The 21,805-nt window shown below is 42.6% G+C and overlaps 2 protein-coding genes across 3 annotated transcripts; both read left to right on the top strand.

Annotated features, from left to right (window-relative positions):
- The first annotated feature begins 464 nt into the window (after positions 1 to 464).
- On the top strand, positions 465 to 14,136 carry aamp (angio-associated, migratory cell protein). 2 transcript variants are annotated; one of them, XM_080492778.1, is made up of 13 exons: positions 465 to 600; positions 9,934 to 10,095; positions 10,183 to 10,293; positions 10,387 to 10,527; positions 11,046 to 11,165; positions 11,299 to 11,438; positions 11,574 to 11,718; positions 11,828 to 11,911; positions 12,168 to 12,283; positions 12,358 to 12,452; positions 12,546 to 12,636; positions 12,901 to 13,055; positions 13,130 to 14,128. In XM_080492778.1, exons 3-13 carry the CDS (start codon positions 10,203 to 10,205, stop codon positions 13,203 to 13,205), a joined length of 1,254 nt encoding a protein of 417 aa, XP_080348904.1. In that variant the 5' UTR covers positions 465 to 600; positions 9,934 to 10,095; positions 10,183 to 10,202; the 3' UTR covers positions 13,206 to 14,128. The 2 variants fall into 2 exon arrangements, with proteins under 2 accessions (XP_080348904.1, XP_080348903.1); XM_080492777.1 differs by lacking the exon at positions 465 to 600 and having other exon boundaries at positions 10,020 to 10,293; positions 13,130 to 14,136.
- A 4,141-nt stretch (positions 14,137 to 18,277) lies between these two features.
- gpbar1 (G protein-coupled bile acid receptor 1) lies at positions 18,278 to 21,631 on the top strand. The gene is made up of 2 exons (XM_080493286.1): positions 18,278 to 18,412; positions 20,370 to 21,631. The coding sequence occupies exon 2, from the start codon at positions 20,413 to 20,415 to the stop codon at positions 21,454 to 21,456; it is 1,044 nt and encodes a 347-aa protein (XP_080349412.1). The 5' UTR covers positions 18,278 to 18,412; positions 20,370 to 20,412; the 3' UTR covers positions 21,457 to 21,631.
- Positions 21,632 to 21,805: the final 174 nt, after the last annotated feature.

Raw genomic sequence — 21,805 nt, 5'->3', positions numbered from 1 at the left:
AGTAATCTGTAAATTAAAAAGTAGGCATGCACGAACACAGATTTGCTGAGGGGGCTCGCCGATGATTGGAAATAAGTCGCAACGTGAACACAAAAGGAAAACGGGCGAATGTTGAGCGATTATCAGTGGAGAAACAGACTCTTCACTCTGCAAACATCACAAACAGAAAGCCTGACAGGCGCCGCAGGGTCACGTTTCTGGAAGAGTCTCTCCCCGCGCAGCCACATCCAACAAGTGTGTCTCTGAGCTGTCGCTCAAAGCCGACAAGCAACACCTCAAACTGACGCCCACGTCGCTGCTCAACCAGACGACGGCGAGCAGTTTCTGACGCTCTGGCACACTTCTGGTTCGCCGGGAGCATCCTCGGTGTCCCCCATCTGGCCTCCAGGGGGAGCCAAACTGAGGCCAGGATGTGCTGCAGGAAACCAGCAGCTTGTGCCAATGCTAAAGATAACAATCACTTCAGTGAGCAGGACGGAGGCAGACAAAAGGGACACCAGCTTCAGCGAGGAGTCCCTGGTCGGGCTTCCAGCGGGAGGCAAACCGTCGTGAGCGGAGGGAAATGAAAAAGCCGGATATTTGATAAAGTGACTGGAGCTGGTGAGTTTATCTTTCCCATCAGCGGCTGCAGTGCCAGAAAAAGAGTGAAGTTTCCTGCGTCGCTCTGCTGTTGTCACATTTGGGCTCCGATTCAAAATCTCTGTGCGTCTTCAGCCAACCCAACAATCCCATTGTAATAAAGTAATGATAGAGGTATTACTTCACATCACCTGTGAGAACAACACTCGTTTGTTTTCAGTCACTTTTTTTACTTCACCAAACACAAACTTCCATAATTTTGCGAGGTCTCATGGAAGATGCATGATGGGATATGTAGGTTGTGTTAAGACAAATGGAAAATTGTACTATAAAGTGCAGTTTATGTAACTTTATGGGTGGTAAGTATTTATGTGCATGGAAACAGTTTCCACTCTAGTTCTCAGGGACCCAATCCCATTTTTAATACGCCTGAAAATGCAAACTTTGATAATTCAAAGAACTGATTGGGTAGCATTACGTTTCATGAAGGCATGCTAATATTTATAGTGTGAAAAAGGACGATGCTCGAGAGTCTCATCTCTTAGAAAGGTGGGCTATCATTTATTTTAGCACGCCAATGCTAATCAAAGCCAGTTGTGAAGCGTTGTAGCCTTGAGCGTCGTACAGTGGGGCATGCTCGTAGATGTAAAAGTGAATCCAGATGTTATTCACGGGGTCTGCTCTCCGCTCGGTCACAGGGCAGCTCTTGTCCCCCTGGGCCTGCTGGTTGCCCCAGCTGTAGTTGTTTATTGTGCACAACACTCCCACGTGTACCATGTAAACACAGCGCCATGTTCCAGGGCAAGAAAACATCTTCATGGTTCAAATAATCTTGTAGCCGAGGATTTTCTCTTTTATTTGACGTGTAACAGTCAAAACCTTCCAACTGCCCTTCAATGGAGATTGTTCAAATGACTCAACGCACCACCTAGTGCCGTAAACTTGTACTGCAAGGCTAATATAACGTTAAAGTGATTTAAACAAAGCCAAAATGCTAAAGATTCCACCTTTATAAAAAGACAAAAGAATTAATCCACTTGAATGTTTACAGAAAGGTCTTACCTTGATGGCTGTGTGATGTCATCACTGCCGGGTGGTCCAGGTGTGCGTCGCCGCAGAAACAAAGAGCGAGCACCAGGCTCAGTGTGTGTGTGTGTGTGTGTGTGTGTGTGTGTGTGTGTGTGTGTGTGTGTGTGTGTGTATGGCTGCGATCAAAAGTTGCAAACGTGAGTGTGCGTGTGTGGATGAGTGTGTTTTCAGGCTGGTCGTAACAGGAAACAGGAAGCGGGCGATGTCAGGTGGTCAATCCCCATCAGCCTGCCGACCGGCTCGTCCAATCAGAGAGGCAGCCGGACGTCTGACACCAGAACCAACCTAACGAAGAGATGAGACCGAACACGTCACACCACAAATCACTAAAAAAGTTCATCGCTGTAATCACGAAATAATGTTTTCGATTATTCCGACACCACGTGGACGCCGGGTCAGTCAGGGACGATGTATGTATCTATGAAGAGTGTGTGAGGAATCAGTGCAGGCAGGTCTGCTCCCTGCTTGTTTTTGTTGTTTTGTGGAGTGAGTGATTGGCCTTTGTGTTGCTTCTGGACGTGAGCGGTTGGTCTTTTCTTTGTTTTGTTTTTGTTGTTGTTGCAGAGAGCAGCGTAGACTCCTGCAGCCTGAAGCACGAGTTGTCAGATGAAATCACAGCCTGAGCCCAGAGCATCAAGTTGACTCGCCACTACAAATAGATGAGGCGAAACTGCCCCGGGGCAACACGGGTGGGGCTGGGCGGGGGCAGCAGCGGAGGCATGGGGAGGGGGGGGAATGCATGTACGCCCTTCTGTGTGTGTGTGTGTGTGTGTATGTTGGCAGAGGTCTCAAAGGTCCTCTAAGCAGGATGGATGGACATGTATGTGTGTGTGTGTGTGTGTGTGTGTGTACGTCTGTGTATGTGTGTGCGCGTGTGCGCATTAGAGGGGGGTGGGTCTCAAGACAAGAGGGGCCAGACAGTGCAGCCCGAGGACAAATTGCCCCCCACCCCTCCCAAAAAAAAAAGTCGGTCACTGCACAGCGCACACACTTTGTGCTTTGTGATGGAAGAGCAAAGCAGGGGAGGGGGTGGAGGCTTTAACGTGTGTCACGGGGAGTCGCTGACACTCCAGGGGGGCTTCATGCAACACCATTCTCCCAGGGCATCTCATCTGTCCCGGGAGGGGCATTCATGTGTGTGTGTGTCCAAGGCCATTGTCCCCAAAATGGGCCTGCTTGATGCAGGGTGACAGATCTGGGGAGTGAATCCCTGGAGCCCGGAGTGGAAAAATAATGAAAACACAAACCTGGAAAATGGCTTGAACCCATGGGGGTGGTGGGGAATAAAACAAACAGCTGGGACTGGAAGGTAAATAAATAAAAGCCTCGTAACTTTTGCCATTGGTATCACTGGCAGCTCGGTGGGAAGGAGTGCAGACTCTCCTAAAAATTACATTTTCTCCACATAAATCACTTGGTGCGCTTTAACGCAGCTGGGATGTGCTGCTTTGATGTTGCTTTAACGGCTCCGACGCCCCCATTCACAAAAAAGAAAAAAAAAAAAAAAAAAAAAAAAAGATTGACGCATGCAGAGAATTACCACCGCCCATCCCGAACCATTCACACACACTCAAACGCAGCCTTTACGCAGGCCTGCTTCGGTTTTTACGCATTTCGCTCGGCTGTAACGCGTGGAAAAGGCCACGGAGGAGTGTTGGTACAGTGTTTATGCGTTAAAGCCGAAGCCTCGGCCCGGCTCTATAAATAGCTCAGCAACAATCGGCATAATAAACATCGCCTGTCCGATCCCTCCCCTTGTTGCCTGCACACACACACTCACACACACTTCCCGCCCGCGTTAGAGCAATAAACCGTGTGGAAACGTCCGTAAATGTGTGAAGTCCTCCGCAGCACAATGAGGAAGGAGTGAAAAAACGGGAGCGGAGGGGGAAACTTCAGCCCGGACATTGTTTTGATGGATCCCGTGCGCGCATCGCATCCCCGAATATCAACATAACCGCGACGTTTCAGCGCTTCGGCGCGGCGGCTCACCTCCACGGCTCGGCGGCGGCGCGCGTCCTCTCCTCAGTCCTCTTCCATCCCGGATCCCGGCGTGCAGGCTTTCTCAGTGCGAGCAGAGGGAAAAGAAAAATCATCTCCTGACAGATTCCGCCATACTGGATTTTTTTGAAGCAGCCCCAGCAGCGTCACATGGAGCGGGCCTGCATGCACCAGAGGCGGGGTCAGTCCTGTGGATGTGCGTCTCCGTGTGTGAACGCTGTGATCATGGCGGTGTCATTACTCAGGAGAAAGTCTCTGGGCGGGTCCTGCACTGTCATGTTTCCTTACGGCCTGCTGCAGGACTTCACCTCACTTTCATCAAACTTTTTACCTGCGCCAGAGAACTCTGGGATGAGCACCAAAGCGCGTGCAGGTTCACCTCCATCACTACTAACACTCTGCACAGTTACCAACACTTACTATTTTATTCATTTCCATATTTATAATTTATAAACTATAGTTTATAGTTATTAATATTCTTATTATTATTATACATCAATAATTACACTCTGTATTATGCTACTTATTTGTTAATCATTTTAAAAATGTATTAGTATTATTATGTAACAATATATTGTTATACTGATTGTATTTACTTTAAGTCATTTGTTTTTAATCATTTTATTTTCATTTTATGAATCAATAATTACATTTTTTTTTAAATGTTAAGTTATAATAATTTCTAAATTATTATTATTATTGTTGCTAATGTGTTGTTATCATGATTTTAATCAATTTAATAAGTTATTTGTTTTTCATTATTTTACTTTAAGACTCATTTGTATATTATTATATTAATTTCATATCGAATGTCTGAGTTGTGGTATTACTCATATTTAATTAATATTATTTATCATTATTTACTTGACAATGTGTTTGAATCTTTATTCACTTTTATTTATTAAGATATGTATGTATTATATCAAAACTATTATTTTATATGTAATGATTTACAATAATAAAAATAGTGAGAAGAATAGTAAATTAATATGTCGGCACAACTTGACAATTAATTTACATTTACCTGATGACATCACGATTTTCCACTTTTATCTGAATGGCTGCTGTGAACACTCGACCTTCCTATCGCTGTTATTTCTTATTAACTTTATCTGACTTTACGACACCTTTACCTTTGATTGTGTTATCACAATAACAATGCCCCAATAAGGAGCAATAAATTAATAATTTGGCATCATTTGTATTGATATTACTACTGATGTTATTTTTTAATTCTGTGATTTTCACTGAAAAAAAAAAGTCTGTTTTTGATAACTGAGAAATAAAATGGCTTGGAACAACACTTTATGAGGCCGTAGTGAGTCAGTCAAACTTCCAACTGTTATTGTTTGAATTTTGGTCATATTTCTTATATCTGTTAAAGTAATGAGTGACTACAGTGACTCACTGCACCATCTTGTGGTGAGAAGTGTTATTACAAGACTGGATGCGCTAGCGCTTGGCAAATTTGAACGTTATGAACCAAAACTGATTTTCTTTCTTGCCTTAATTAATCAAATGCATTTCCTTAAATCAGTGAAGTGTGAACTGAGAGACCTTTATATTTTTTCTATGTCGTAATTCCCCAAACTCTTCCAACTCTTTCCATAAGCAGTCACAGCAAACTGAAACAAATTTTTTTATCCAATTCCTGCTCATTGCAACATGAAACGTGTTCTCCGCTGCCTGCTCTAATCTAATATGGCTTTATTTCCATTACTTTATATTTGATTTTGCATCTCAGCAGCCACCCGCAGGCCAACCTGCAGCAGCGCCGCTGCTTCAGCTGACTCGATTACTGTAATATGCTAACAGGCTCCTGCATAGGTTACATCGGCAGTCAGAGACGGCGTTATTATTCACCCAGCGCACACATACTACTTGTATATTACTAATCTGAGTATTTTTTATGTACTTGCACCCTTTTGTCTGGTGCATGTATAATAGAAAATACACGGTAAGTCAATTATGGTTTCCCATTTTGTTTGTTAAGACACATTACCAATAACTAATCTATATTCTTTTATATATTTAAATAACTTGAACTGTTAAACTTATGTATAATAAATCTGTTTTAAGCAAAATGCCACAAAATTCACTAAATTATTTCATGATCACAGTGTTTATTTCAGGTAACGACCAAAACAATGACTTGCAATTTGTTAGTTTTAAAGATCTTTAGGTGAACTGATATCGATTTTTAATTCAACTTGGTTTATGAATTAGCTTAGAGAAATATAGTGATTAATATAAAAGTTTGTATTGATATCTTTTTCAACAAATTATTATAAAGAATTGTATATTTTCTTTCTTTTACAAACAACTACAGCCACAAATGTATTGCTATATATATATATATGTATATATATATATATATATATATATATATATTTTTTTTTTTTTTTAATTACAACATTTATTTATTGGATGTGTTTGTGTTTGTCAGTCTTTATTGTTTTCCCTCATCTCTCTGTGGCCCTCCTCCACATGGAGATCAGTTCAGAGGTCAGCGTCCACCAGCAATACTTCATGTTGCTCAGGGGCAGCTCAGCAGGGGCAGATGGAGAATTGCCCCAGCCCCTGACCTGCCCCTCTGTCATCGAGGCTTCATGACTTCGAGCAGACCATCTTATGGTATTTTTAACTCCACTACGCTGAGCATTTAGTTATCAAGGTTGCTCCTGCTTTGGAGCGTACAGAGGGGGCCCGCTGGGACAGCCGTATCCATGGCAACAGAGGATTATGGTTTGTGGATGAGCTACGAGGCTATCGGTTACGTAAGGCAGCATCTCTCATGTTGCGCTTGAGTAATCGGGCTGTGGCCGGTCACCTCAGACCTGATGAATGTGAGCCAGTTTAAATCACATCTATGAAGATAAACGCTGTAATGGTGCCGATTAAATATGTAGCAAAAGGCTGATTGATCTTAAAAGGAGCAGTAATGAGTGACATTACTGATGCCTCCTGTGGGATTTGTCCTCATTAACCGAGAGACGGTGAAGGAAATCTAAAAACGTCTCATTTACAGTCAATTCAAACAAGTGAGAATAGTTCCAAATAAAAGCCGAGCGGTTGTGTTTCTATTCACTCCGATTTCTTCAAGTAACCTCAATCGGACTGTGTGCAGAGAAAACATGCAAACTCCACAAAGAAAGGAATCAAACGTCAGTATTTTAACTGTGAGGTGACAGTACTTCACCGCCGTACACTGGGACATGTGTATCGTGCGGAGCGTCCAGGGCGATGAGGTCAAAGCAGGGATTAGATTGGCTTATATTGCAGCACATTTGCAATTCAGTGAACGCACCCGGGATGCCAAATCACTGATTACCTCAAACTATTTTGCCTCCAGCAGCCGCCTCCTTCCTTGTGTCGTTCTCCTCTCAGTCCTGATGTGTGGAGATCATACAAAGCCGGAAAGACACAGAGAGAGAAAGATGATTACACATATATCATATGCAGTAAAAGCAAATTACATCAAAAAACCTTAGTTGAAATGATTTTTCAAGCTGAAAGATCGAAGACTGTTTCTCCGTACACAAGCTGAAGTCACATGCTTGATATTGTCTTGTTATTGACAAAAGAAAAGGCTTTTCACGCTGGAGTTTAGCTTTTTATCACATTAAAGTGTAAGAAAGTCATATTAACAAACAGATTTTGCATTATAATCATCTGACAAGACAGGTTTTAACATTGTGACTGCTTTTGGCGAGTTTACATAGGTGAGAGTGGTGTGTATTGGCGTTAGTTTATGACTAACAGTTTTGTATGAAAGTAAATTAACTTTATATCATCTTTAGTTGTCAAATAAATGTAGCAGGGATCTCAGAAACAGACTCTTTTCAGTCAGGATATACTCATAATTTTGCAGATTTTCCCACTTCCGATGCCTCAGATTGAGTTTACAAGCTTAAAAATCATCAATCAGTTGGTTTTATTTGCTGGGAAACCGGCTGATGACTCCAAAACATCCGTCACCAGCAGTGGAATCACAGTTAGGGTTGAAATAATGATCCGTTTCCTGTTGACCTAAAGTCCAGGATCCTGACTCAGACTAAGCCTCCACGTCCACCTTGATTCTCTGGGATTGTCGGTGGTTTTTATTTATGGAGCTTTAAGGAGCTGCTAAGTCTGAAAGATTTCCTCGGTCTGTGTTTGGATGGAGGCTGCGAGTGCTGCTTCAAAAGGGAAAAAACCTGCACGTTGTGCCATGTTTTGATATGAAAATGAGTTAATTCGACTTTATTGGAAAATGTGAGCTCTTGAATTGGTGCTTGTATCATCCCTCAGAATCAACCGCCGCACTCGCGTTGTAAAAACGTCCAAAAATGTGATTCATTTTCCCAAATTAATGTGACAGTGTTCGAGGCGTTTAAGTTATGCACAGCGGTGCTGAATGAGGTCCTTTGCTGACGCGAGAAAAAAAAAAGAAAAAAGAAAAAAGCTGCGAATGAAATAAAGAGGCTGTAACCAGCGTCGCAGCTAATGTCATCTAACTTTCCAGCGTTAGTCATAACCGAAGGGAGAGTTTATAAATCTCTCTCAAACGTCTAAATAACGCACGCCCTGATATTTCCACATCTCACCACATCATTGGATGCTTGTATTTTTCCACGGAGTGCTCGAAGTGGAGGCCTGTAAAGCTTATTTGGGCATGCAGCGGGTGAGAGGTGCCAGCAGTGTAAAGCAGGAGTGCAAAGTGTCCATGAAATACATCTGGATGGGGAGAGCAGTCATGTTTCAAATGGCTTCTCTGTGCGAGTGCAGGTTCAGAAGTCAAATGTCTCCAAAGATTCACTGGATTTCTTACTTTAGAAAAACTTGAGGAGATTGAATCCCTGCTGGTGCAAAGCAATTGGGTTTGATTTCACAGTCAGGGAGTAAATCATCCTGACCTTTCACTGCTTTAATAGGCACACTCAAGCAGAGTAATACTGGCCCGATCCAGACCTGAGAAGCTTGATACAGCCACGTTATTCATCACAACACAAAACCCAAACTGCAAAAATTAGAAAAATGCTTTAGAAATATCATGAAATATCATGAGAAGTATTTAGGAATGACAAAACAACAAAAAATGTTAAATAAAGAGGAAATTCTTACAACCTTAAAAATAACAAATAAACAACAACCGTAATTTCCGCTACTTTTTCCAAACGCTTTGAACACTGCAGCTTCTAACATGACGTGGCCGATTATGGATTTTTACGGGTTAACAGGCTTCATGCTGCCAGATTCTACTTCCACGTGGAGATACATGCTGTTTTGGGCCTCTGCTTCTCCAAAACTTGCCCTAAAAGTGATATTTCTGCTCTTCGTGACCTCGTCTTGTGCTGCTTCCCGTGGTCCTGAACGGCCATGAGTGATGCGTTCAGGTGCATCACATAACCCTGCCCTCTGCACTCCGTGGCTGAGAAATCTTCCTCCTAAGAATCACAATCACTGATAAAATATTAAAATTTATCAACAGAGATAAAACCCTCTGTGATTCTCTCTCTCTCTCTCTTTCTGGGGGCGCAGACACGCACAGCGCTGTGTGGACCTGCAGACGTAGACCAGTCACATGGGGTTTTTTTGGGCCTGTACAAAGGCGACACAATTTTGTAAAGAATATCATGAAAACTATTTTTGAATTCAAAATTCCAAACACCTTCCCTATAATGTATCTGGGAAAGATTAAAGACATGGTCAAAACTTGACTTGCAGCAAGAAAGAACACCGTCACCAGGAACTGACCCAATGCAGTCTAATTATTGTGTCCAGCCTAATAAGACACACCTGTACAATAATCCTGCTGTCTAATCATCATCTTGATCTGCTACACCTGTGAGCTGGATGGATTATCTCAGCAAAGAAAAAGTGCTCACTCTCATAGTTTTACACACATTTCTGAGCAATATTTGAGAGAAATAGGCCTTTTGTGTACATAGAAAATAATCTTTGAGTTCAGTTCATGATAAATGAGAGCAAAAACAAAAGTGATGCATTTATATTTTTGTTCAGTGTAGTTCATCTCATGTTATTTCAATGAAGAATATCCCTGCTGTGTTTAAAAAATGTAAGTAATTGTACAAAAACATTTATCACAGGTTAATAAATAGAATTACTTTATTAGTCCCACACAGAAGCTGGCATACACAAACATACACTCAATTTAAATCATTCCTTGAAAAAAATCTTACTCTGTGACTTGTCCATGTTTTAAAGTATGAATATTCAGTTCTCTTTTTGAGAAAAGTGACTTGTTTTGCATGTTTCTACCAGTGTCCCTGCAGTTTACTGACCGCTACGCCCCCTGCCGGCCGCAGAGAAAATTGACACAGACAGTGACTCACCGCCTACACGTCATCACTCCGCGCCGTCGTTCCGACACGTGAGGAAAATACGGTGTCAACATCAAACTTCTTCTAGTCCAGACGCGTTTCGGTCTGTAACAGAAGTTTAAGTGAATAAGTTTGAAGTTTAACGTTTGCAAGTGAGGTCAGCTTGAAAACACTTCCGCTTGTTTCGCAGTTTATTTAGCTGCTAACAGCATGAACGACGGGGAGGAAACCACCTTGGAGCTGCACGGAGACGAAGAGATCATTGAAGTCATCGATCTAAACGAGGCTGAGCCTGCTCCAGGTGACCGCACACACCTTGATCTGCTAAATAATCATTTTAATCAGGTAAACGGGTCACCCACCTCCGTGACGCTGCTTCTCTCTTGTTGTTCAGATGATCTGGCTGACGACCTGGAGGATGTTGACTTTGAGGATCCAGGAGTGGATGATGATGATGAAGGCTGGGAGACGGAGGATGAGATGGAGGCAGAAGCAGGGCAGGATGACAGCGAGTTGACCTTCTCCAAACACAAAGGTAACGCCTAAACACACACCTGCAGCTGTCAATGTGAGGCGAACACACTCCAACTTTCTAAATAATGATGGTGACTTAAACGAGGCTACGATGTTAGACTGAGCTGCTTTTTGTTGTGGTTTTCTGAACTAAATCGCCATATCAAGATTATAGGATCTGAAAACAGAATGTTATTTATTTAAATTCTATTTTACAAAGTAAACTGAAATGAGGACATCCAAAGCAGGTACAGGCTTTGGGTGTGACCAGATTGAGAAATCTAATGGAACAAAGACTGAGATTTGTGTTGTGAATATTAAGGTATAGAGGAGTTTTGTAACTGGTGAGTTCTTCTGCGTGCATGAAGAGAAAACCATAAAGTGACATAACCCCTGTGCTAAAGTACATTCAAATGTTGCTCAGTTTACCATTATAGCCTCTGGATATTTTCTCCACTATTAACAACGTAAAAGAAACTTGTTTTCACAAGTTGTGTCATTGGAGAGGACGGTACACAACCATCTTGTCCCTCCATTCAGGCTTAGTGTTTTGTGTGAGTTTGGACCCGGTGACGAACAGCTTGGCGGTGACGGGAGGAGAGGACGACAAGGCCTTTGTTTGGAGGGTGAGCGACGGAGAGGTGCAGCTGCAGTGCTTAGGTGAGAAACTAACTCATCATAGATTCACAGAAAAAAATATTTTTGTTTGTGCTTCTAAATACTGATTATTCAGTGGCTCGTTAAACCTCATGTGGAAACTTAGAGAGCAGCACTTCTGGCTTTACACCCTCAGGTCACAAAGACTCTGTGACGTGCGCCGTGTTCAGCCACGACTCCTCCATGGTGGCGACAGGCGACATGAGCGGCTTGATTAAAGTCTGGAAAGTAGAAACGAAAGAAGAGATCTGGTCCTCCGAGGTGGGAGATCTGGAGGTAAGTGTGTGTTTAGTTTGTGCATGTATTGTTGACCAATAACGACCAACGATATATTCCTGCGTGTACACCGCAGTCACTAGTTTAGTGTCTTGGAATGTTACACTTACATGTGTCGGTGCTGTTGGTCTGCAGTGGTTGGAGTGGCACCCCTGCGCTCCGGTGCTGCTCGCAGGAACGAACGACGGCAGCGTGTGGATGTGGAAGATCCCGTCTGGAGACTGTAAAACCTTCCAGAGTCCCGCCTGTCAGGCCACCAGCGGCAAAGTCCTGCCCGACGGTTGGGGAGATAATAAACTTATTTTCATTCTCAGAGCAAACATATTCTTTATACACACATTCATATAATGTAATTTCATTTGTTGTGACGTGTGTACCTGACGCCGCAGGTAAACGGGCTGTGGTGGGCTATGAAGACGGGACTGTGCGCGTGTGGGACTTGAAGCAGGGAAACGCCATCCACGTCATTAAAGGTTACTCTGTCGTTTTGCCAGTTAACCTGCCATCGATCTTAGTGTGTTATTCAAGCATGAATTTCCACTTTACTTCATCTTTTGTGGGTTCAAATTCTTGATTTTAATCAAAAAGGAAGGAATTATGAGCTTTGAGACCAAGAAAACAGAAAAGTAAACAAGTTTTCTAAATTTGTATTTGGAAGTTTTGAAAGGAATTGAATGGAAACTCGATAAAAAAGCCTGGGTGGGATGTAAACTTTGTTTTCCTCCACAGGTCCAGATGGCCACCGGGGGGCGCTGACGTGCTTAGCCTGCAACAAGGATGGCTCTCTCGTTCTGACTGGCTCTGTGGACGGCTGTGCCAAACTCATCAACACCAGCACGGGCAAGGTGGGGCACTGTGGGAGTGGAGAGAAGGAGGGCGGAGGTTCCTCGCAGCTTCTGATGTGTGTCTGTGTGTGAAGGTGGTGGGAACCTTCTCAGTGGAGGGGGACAAAACCAAAATCTCATCAGACGACGCAGCGTCCAACTCCGTGGAGTCTGTAGGATTCTGCAACATGTGAGTGACGCATTGTTTTAAACTCAGTCACATCAGAAGACACTATTTCAGTCCTGACTGTTGCCCCCCCACCCCCATCTCTGCTATCTACAGTCTGCCCCTCATCGCCGTGAGTTTCTTGGACGGGACCCTGGCCATTTACGACCTCGCCACACAGGTCCTGAGGCACCGCTGTCAGCATGAGGTAACCCCAGGCACTGTCCACTTAAACTTTATAGGAAAACATCAGCAGCCTCCGACACGAGCTCGATCGCCGGTTGCAGAGACTTTCTGTGGAGGCCTCCGTTGTGTTTCCATCCTCGCTCGTCATGTTTTATTATTGACCCGTCGGTCCTTTGTGAAGCACTTTGAACTCTTTAAACCAGCACGAATAAATAAAGCCATTGATTCATGGATTGATGTTAGCTTTAGTCAGAGGGTTGTAAACCTCACCGTCCACCTCCTGCAGGCCGGGATCGCTCAGCTGCGATGGGAAGAGTCTTCTCCCGTGGTGTCCACCGGCAGCCTGGACGGGGTGCTGCGTTTGTGGGACGCCCGTACAGGAAACATGGTGTCCGAGTACCGCGGCCACGCGGCAGAGATCCTGGACTTCACCATCAACAGGTGCCGCTTGTTACAAATAAAAGATGAAATGAATACCTGCAGTTTGTGACCCGTCTGTCCTCATCCATTCTCAGGGAAGCGTCGCTCGCCATCACCGCTTCAGGAGACTACCATGTCAAAGTGTTCTGCCTCCAAAGACCGGACCGGTAAAGAAGCGACTGAAGAAATGAGGAGAGGAACGATCAGAGACATTAAGACCTTTTGCTGGTTTCTTTACTCCTCAGGATTTCAGAACATATAAAAGATAATTTTTCTGTTCTTCCAAACTTGCGTCGCCATTCTCATCAACGTCGACTCTGAATCAAGAATCGAAGAGACTAAATAAAGTGAAATGTGTCTGGACTTTGGCCCCGTTTCAAGTGAAATGCATCGTTTTTGCATTTTTGTTTCAGAAAATTTTTACATTTATGTGGCAACATTTTGAAAACGATGTCCGTTTGCTGGCAAAAACGTTTTCGTATAGAGCCAATGTTTGTTTTTGCAATGAAACCACAAAGGCTGGCAGAGAACAATACACTATAAACATGAACAATAGGAGAACACGCACATTCGTATGGACAGACCGTTAAGTTGGATTGTTATTACAGTGACTCAACTATAAAACGACCGGGATCCAGGAGAATATAGCCTGGGGCGTCATGTCAAGCTGGAGGCCGCCATCGTTGTTATTGCCATCTACTTACACATGTGCAGAAGGTTTTTACTGGGCCATGCTGCGCATGCGCAGTAACAGCAACGCCAGTCGGCAGCAATATTGCCTAAATTTCACCCCAAACGCAAATAAAATGTGTTTTCACTAGAAAACATTGTCACGTAAACTTCCCTCAGATTTTTTCTCTTTGAAAACATTCCACAGATTAAATTTGCATTTTCTGTAACTGTGGAGGTTTCATACGATGGAAACAATGTAAATACAATAAAATATATCATATACATTGTTCTGGATCAACCAGTGGATCTTGATGTTTTTTGTCCACTCCCACTTTATTTTCCATCTATTTTAATCTGTGTTTATCACTTAAGATAAAATAAAGATGCGTCATGAAGATAATGGAGTCCAATCTCTGGCTTGTTTAGACTGATTTTGTCATATGTGTTTTGTCATTTCTTACCAAAAGAGTAACGAGAGGAGGTGAGTCAGTCCCGAGACACGCAACGATGCTTTAGTCATGTTTGAGATAAGAATGTTTTGACAAATGTTCACTTCAGTTTAAACGTGGCTCCTGAAATCATTTCCGGGAAAAAAAGTTCCAGATTTGATTGACATTGTCAGCAGCCAATCACGTTCTAGAGATTTTACGTTAGTCCCGCCTTATACGAACCCGAATATCTTTAATTGAAGAAAATGGGATTTACAAAATATACATATATGGCACAGTATCATAGTTTTACATTTTCAACTAAACGTCACGAAAAACAAGATCATATATATAGAATAACTAAAGGTACAAAGGGAAGAGGCTAGCATAAAAACATAGATATACGTATATATAGAGACTTCTACCTCTGTAAGGTAGAAGTCTTCTACTACAGTGCAAATTTTTAGAGCTTTATTTTTCTCTATAGATTTCAAACACGAAAAATTGTGATATTGTTCCTTATGAAATGTGCCAAAAAAAAATTAGGATCCTAAATTTTCTGCTTCTTTTTCTGAACCCGACGTTAGAGAAGATTTTCTGCTTTCCAGTTGACATTGTGCTCAGAATATCTAATTCATATTGACATTAGTAAAAAGCTCTCACCATCACATTGTGAATAATCTGGGTTTGATTTTGGGCCGTGGCCTTTCTGAGCTGAGGTAACTTGTCTTTCATCAGTGAATCCAAAGATATCCAACATTTTTACATTCAAATGAAGTCATTTTGATTGGTTCAATCAGAGTGGTACAGTTGTGTAGTGGTTTAGCCTGTCACCTCATAGCAAAAAACACACTTGTTCAAGTCTGGGAAAGAGCTTGATATCAATCAGCGAGTGTTTTGCTCAAGAGATCTTACTGAGGTGAAATATCTTCAGTAATTACTTGAATGTATTTGACATGGACATTAACACAGCATGTTCTCTACTTCCCCACAATCTGTAATTGGAGATGGAATTAGAAACAAAGTCAGTTGTGTGACGCTGAAATAAAGTTAACGCCATCATGGAAGATCAACAGCGTTTGGACTTACTGCTATTCTAGAAAAAGTGAATGCTGCCAGCAGTGAAGAGGCATCGCTGAGCCTCTGCTGACCCTGACCCACATTTCCTATAGTCAGGAAGCACATCAGCTCATCCGTCACTTTGCTGCTTGTTGAACAGGGAGAATGAATGTCGCGCTGCCTGTTTATATTACAGTGTAATAACTGCCCATTAGATGTAAAGGTTGGAACATTATTGCACTGCATTGTCGGTCTTTGGAAGAACGTGACGCAATAACCAAGTAGGAGTGACTCATTTCAGTGTGTTCACTGCAGCTATGTGTACAATCACTTATATTGTAAGTCAGCACTCAGGTTGGTTACCTTCACACTGATGCAGACCAGACAGAGTCAGAATGTGTGCGAGTCAGTCTAATGAACCAGTTCCCAGCATCTAAAAAGTTCTATTGTTCATATTTGTGCCCTCTAGTCCTCGTCTCCTCACTGCTGTCCAGTAGGATAAACAAGCATTGGTCGGTTTCCTGCACACAAGTGCTTCTTCCTTGTACTTCGACTCACATCGTCATCGCATGTTTATTTGTTCATGCATAACTCTTCCAGACAGGCAGCTGGACAGGAGCTCACATGGAGACGAGAAGAAATGTGACTCTCAGTGATGGCAGCATTTTATTTTTCCCCACCTCAGTTAATTGGAAGACAAAGGTGGGGAAGATTACCACCTTTACACCTGAATGGAATTCACAGCCCGATCCATTACACGGCAGCTCACCTTCTCCGAGGCCTGCTGCTCTGACAACAGATACCAGAAACATCGGCTGAACGGAGGGAGGCAGGTGGTGTTGCCAAGGTAAACACGTCTGGAGGAAGAGTGACAAACCCATTAACAGCAGTGCTTTTACACAGGCACAGAGCAGTAACCACAGAAACAGTGAAGGTGGAAGTCGCTGGATGATCAAAAGCTCTGCCAAACTGGAGATGAATAGAGGAGCTCTGCATTTTTTAGTGATCATTAGAAATAATCACAGAACTGGTTGATAAATGAAGGTGATCAACTGAATCAGTTAGAGCTTCAAAACAAAAAGATTTTGATAGCTTAGAATATATATCAAGTCATATATAGTGAAGGTTCATATACTAAAATGTGTACTTGTGAATATGTGAAATATAGTTTTGTCCTATGACTTCTGAATGTTTAGTACATGTTTTTACTTCCGTATGGCACCATTAAAGCTAATGACTTACAGGACTTATTTATAGTAGAAATACAAGAGGAAGGCACTTAGCGCACTTCTGGCTCTCACTGGAAATTAAATCACGTCTTTCTTCTGCCATTATGAGTTAGCCTGCCATTTAAAAAAAATAACCAACCAACCAATGGACCGACCACCTAACCAACTGACCAACCAACCTACCAACCTATATTTCAACCTAATAACCAACCAACCAGCCAACCAATAAACCAACCAACCAACCAACCAACCAACCAACCAAACAACTCACCAACCGACCAACCGACCAACCTACCAACTTACTAACCAACCAATAAAGCAACCAACCAACCATCCTACTAACCTACCAACCTACTAACTTATCAACACATTAGACATGGGACTGTTTTCACTACTTGGGTTTTCAGAGCAGACCCAACATGACCTCTTTAAACTACAGCAGAACTCTGGTTTCTTTAAGCCAGACCCAGACTCAAAACAAAGCTGAATTCTATGAACGTGTGAATTTCACAAAAGTTCTTGTAAAAACAGAAATTTGCTCCGCCGAAAGGATGAACAGCATGCAAAACAGTTAATCTTGTCATCATACTCGTTTCTGTTTTATGTAAACGAAACCTGATTAGATCACTGATTGCATGTCTGTTGGACTGGGTTCATCCATTATGCTTCTTCTTCTTCTCATTTGTACTCTGAAGCTGTGCTTTCACGTCCAGCTTGTCCTCCCTGCTTAATGTCTTCACAGACGCTCCTGGACTCAGGAACGTCACTGTTTAAAGCCATTATCTGACTGGAACTCGTCCATCTCCACCAGTACCGAACTATCAGCGAGGGAGTCTCCCGTGTTTGGCAAACAAAACAGGTCACTGCCGGCCGTCCATCTAACGCTGTGTTTAAATATGAGAGGCGCGTGACATCTGTTATGAATTCAAACATACACACAGTTGGATGTATATGATTCGGTCAGTCGTGGGCCAAGAAAAGAGAACAAATACATCTTTGCTTTTCTTTCAAACTAGGAAAACAGACCTTAAAGTAAACAAGTGTTATTCAAGAATTTCCCCCAGGGATTAATAAAGTATTTCTGATTGTGATTCAGATCATCCCGTCAGAACATTTGGTTACTGGAAGCTCTAAAAGTAAAATGTGAATTTTCAGTTATCAGCCTCCTCTCATCCAATCAACCCTTACTTACACAAGGGAGGCTAGTACGCTGTCTACTTTTAAGATTCACCTTTCTTAGTTCATTAGGTTTTTTTGTTTACACGTCGACCTTTGTCACATTATGTGTTTTTTTGACATGTCTGTTCTCTCTCCTCTGCCTTCAAGTGCAGCAGCAGAGAGCCATGTAATCTGTTTCTGTCGAGGTTTCCCGAGGTAAAAGGCAGTTTTTCCCTCTTCAATGTGACCTATGCTTGCTCCTGTGGAACGGTTGGTTTCCTCCAAGCAGCCACAGGCAATAGATAAAACCCAAGAAAGAAAGTATTCACTTTTTCTGTAAGCTCATGCTGCCAGAGCTTTGTTGGGGCCTCTGGAGGCTGCAGAGAGAAACTGAAGCCTTCCTATTGTAAACTAAGAATGCTTCTATCACCGACTTGCAGCCGCACATGTGAATTTCAGATTGTGGTTGAACAAAAAAGAAAACTCTGCTGGTGGTCAGAGGTTAAAGGGAGTCACTCGGGTATCGTTGTCTTCTCATCCTGAGCAAACCTCTCTTCAAGAAAAAGAGACTTTCAGGATCACAGCTGCCGCCTCCTCCTCCTTCTCCTCCTCCTCCTCCTCCTCCTCCTCCTCCTCCCCTCTCACTGTGCACTCCCCCTCTGCACTCCCATCCAGCCACTCGCTCCGTCTCTGTCCCAGTCCATGGTGAGGTTTTGAAAAGGCAGCCGGTCGAGTTCACTGAACGGATCTTGACTGATAGGGAGGAATCTGCTGCAGTTCGGATGTGTAGAGGAACAGACATGATGTTGTCAGGAGACTGATACTGTGCGAGGTAAACATTTTGTCGCTTTTGCTTCTTTGTTCCAAGAATTTGATATTCTGCAAAGGATCATGATGGCTATCTGCTCGCTGGTTTTGAACTTTATCATTGATATTCTGACGTCTTTCTGCCGTACACAAATGACTGCAGTACATTTTAAAAACTTGGTTTGAATCAACTAATCTTCAGTTTTCCTCTCCTAAAAGACAAAAAAGCTGTTTCACAATGGCTTTAAAATAAATGTGAGAAGCTTTTAAGTTTAAGATATTTGAGCCATCTAAGATGGATTTTAGTTGTTAAGCGCTGATGTTGAAAAACCATTTGCTTCTGTGTATTTTTTCTTTTAACGAGCCTTTGAAAACAGCATTTGTTGAAACTGGACCAGGACTTTGATGCCATAAAACTCCCTTCATTGAGCTTGTGAACTGATGTGTGCTCAGCACATGTATAAAAAGGCCAGAAATACTAATGTGCTGCAGTGTCTAAATCATGTCCATGAAGTGTTTTGTGCTCAAATGTTTATCAAGCTGTGCACAGTATGAAGATATTGCTATGAAGCATGTGATATGGAGAGCGCACACTCACATAACCAGGTCAACATAATGAAGCTGGATCATAAAGCGCATAGACACAAAAGTCTGTGTAGTAGGTGTAGTTTATTACAGTTCACTGTGAGACTATAACCTGTGATGGATTAATCCCAGTGCATGTATCATTTTCAAAAACACAAAGGCGGCTGTAATTCCAGAGTCCCTGCTGGTAAATTATTGAACAACAGCAACCTAACATCCGTTAAAATGAGATGACAGGAAGACAAATTTGAAACAACTGTTGTTGAACGGCTCTCACTACAGCAGTTTATCATTTTCTTCATCAAGCAGAACTAAAAGATAAAAAAGATTTATATAGACATGGATATACAAACAATCTGAACGTGGCGGGTTCATTATTAATCTTAACCTAAATCTCCTTCTCATATATTTTTCTTTAATGTTGCTGTTTCCATTCATTCTTGTTAGTAATTCTTCTCAGAGCTTGACGCCGATCTAACTCCTCAACATTCCTCATCAAGCCACCAGAATAAATCACATGATATCTTATTTTTACAGAACACTTGAAGTGACTCTTGAACTGAGTCTTTGAGAATGTTCTTTAAAAAAACAAAAACATTAATGCATATTTAAAAATTGCATAAATACACAATGAATACTTGGGACTTGTAAAGTTCAGCAGACTTGTTTTATGAATATTTCTTATCCAATTCCTTTTATAGGATTTTTACAATCAGTCAGCTGGTCTCTATGGTTCCAGAAAAGACCTGTGAACTTCCTCAAGGCTCCTTTGACTTCTCCTGTTAAGAATATACACACTCCCCTTTACTTACCATGTTTGCATAGATAACAAAACTTTAAATGTGTCTCCACTGTTTTTCTGACCCTTACATTGAACTAAATCGACTGTAGAACACAATAAATGAACTTGCTATAGCTACTTGCAGTTGCTGAAAGAAAATAAAAGCATGTGCCTGGTTGACTGTTGTAAATTGATCAACATATGACAGAGGAAGTAAAAATAAATCTTGTCAAGATGACGACTGCTTTGTGTCATTATAAAACTGAACAGGAAAAACAATGTACTCTGGAGTTCCTCAAGGTTCTGTTATAGGGCCTCTTGTGTTCAGCATACACATGCTCTCCTTCGTACCTTCTCCTATAAGAATATGACTACTAGACTACTATTTGCCAAAAGTTGCCAACTAAATCCAATGAAGGAACTCAATTAGTGGACCTGCTATAGAGCTGATCCTAGAATTAGGATCAGCTTAGTTAGTTTGATAAAAATCCTAGAAGTCTTATATAGGCTAAAGCTTATTATAAACTGATGCCTCCTGCCTGGACAAATGAGAATATGTATAGACACACGCCAAACAGGTTGCCCCTGCATAATTACTATTTCTCTTCCTCTACAGGGCATCTGATGAGACTAGAGATGAGCTAAAATTGTGAAGAAGAATGCACATTTCCACTGTGATGGACTACAACGATTCCTACGCCCTGCTCTCTGGAGAGCACCTCATCTATGTCATCACCGTCCCACTGTCGACCTCCATCATCCTGGCCAACCTCGTCATCATCTTGGGCATCTCCTGTAACCGACAACTCCACAACACGCCCAACTACTTCTTCCTCAGCCTCTTGGTGGCTGATCTATGTACAGGCGTGGCACTGCCCTTCATTCCCTTGATGGGCCTGAACCGACAGCTCAGCTTTAGCGCCTGTCTCGTCGCCCATGTGTTCCCAAATTTCCTCTTCTTGGCGTTCCTCTTCAATCTGGTGATGGTTCATTATGAACGCTTCATTTGCATCGTCTACGCTCTGCACTACAATAACTTGTGGATGCATCGCAGTTTTCCTTTGGCGTTGCTCATGGTGTGGGCACCGCCTCTCGTTTTTGCGTCTCTGCCTGCGTTTGGGTGGAATAACTGGACGGGCCCGGATTGGGACGACTGCTGTGCAAGTAACCAAAGTTTAGCAGCACTTTCAAACTGTTCGACCAACAGTACCGCCTGCTGCTCGTACAGACGGGTCTTCCCCAACGCTTTCATCTATTTGGAGGTGTACGGGCTGGTTTTACCTGCTATCGTAACCATCGCTGGGATGACAGGTCGTGTTTTGTGGATCACCAGAGGCCAGCTGAAGAACATTTGCCGCCTCCACCGCTCAGTGGAACGTGGGAACCAGGCCTCGGACCGGGAGCAGAGGCTGAACCTGCGCTACACCCGCTGCGTGGTGGCAGTGTCGCTAACTTTTCTGGCCTGCTGGGTGCCGTACATCATTTACATGCACGTCTGCATAGCGTTCCTGATGTCTGACACCAAGTGGAGCTCCACCACGCACATCGTGCTGTCCTGCACTGGGATTGGGAGTATGGCCGTGGTGCCGCTGGTGCTCGGACTGGCCAACAAGCAGTACACGGAACCTGCAAACAAACTTCTGCAGAAACTTGGAGACAGATGGAGACAGCAGACGCAGAGATCAGAGGAGGTTGCAGTCTGAAAGAAAAACTGAGAAATTTAAATATTTATGACAATCATTCTGCAGGAAATGTGATGCTGTTGAAGTCTACCAAGAAGAAACATTGTGTTAAAGGAGAAAAAGACTTTTGAGGGAATTCTGAGGCAACTTCTGTATCAAATTTTTCTTGTAAATAAATTCCATCTGTTGTTTAACCAACATTGACGTTTCGGAATATTCTTTTTGAGTCCAACTCTGTGCAATCCATAACATTATTAGGCGAGACTGTGGTTCAAGTGTTCACATTTTGATATAAGTATTGTTTGAGCAGGTTCTGTGAATACGGTGAAAAAGGCAGCAAAAAGTACAAGCACAACAAAAAGCATAAATT

This window comes from Lipophrys pholis, assembly GCF_963383615.2.
Source record: "Lipophrys pholis genome assembly, chromosome: 23".
NCBI classification, from domain to species: Eukaryota; Metazoa; Chordata; class Actinopteri; order Blenniiformes; family Blenniidae; genus Lipophrys; species Lipophrys pholis.
This window is presented reverse-complemented; position numbering and strand designations above follow the sequence as displayed.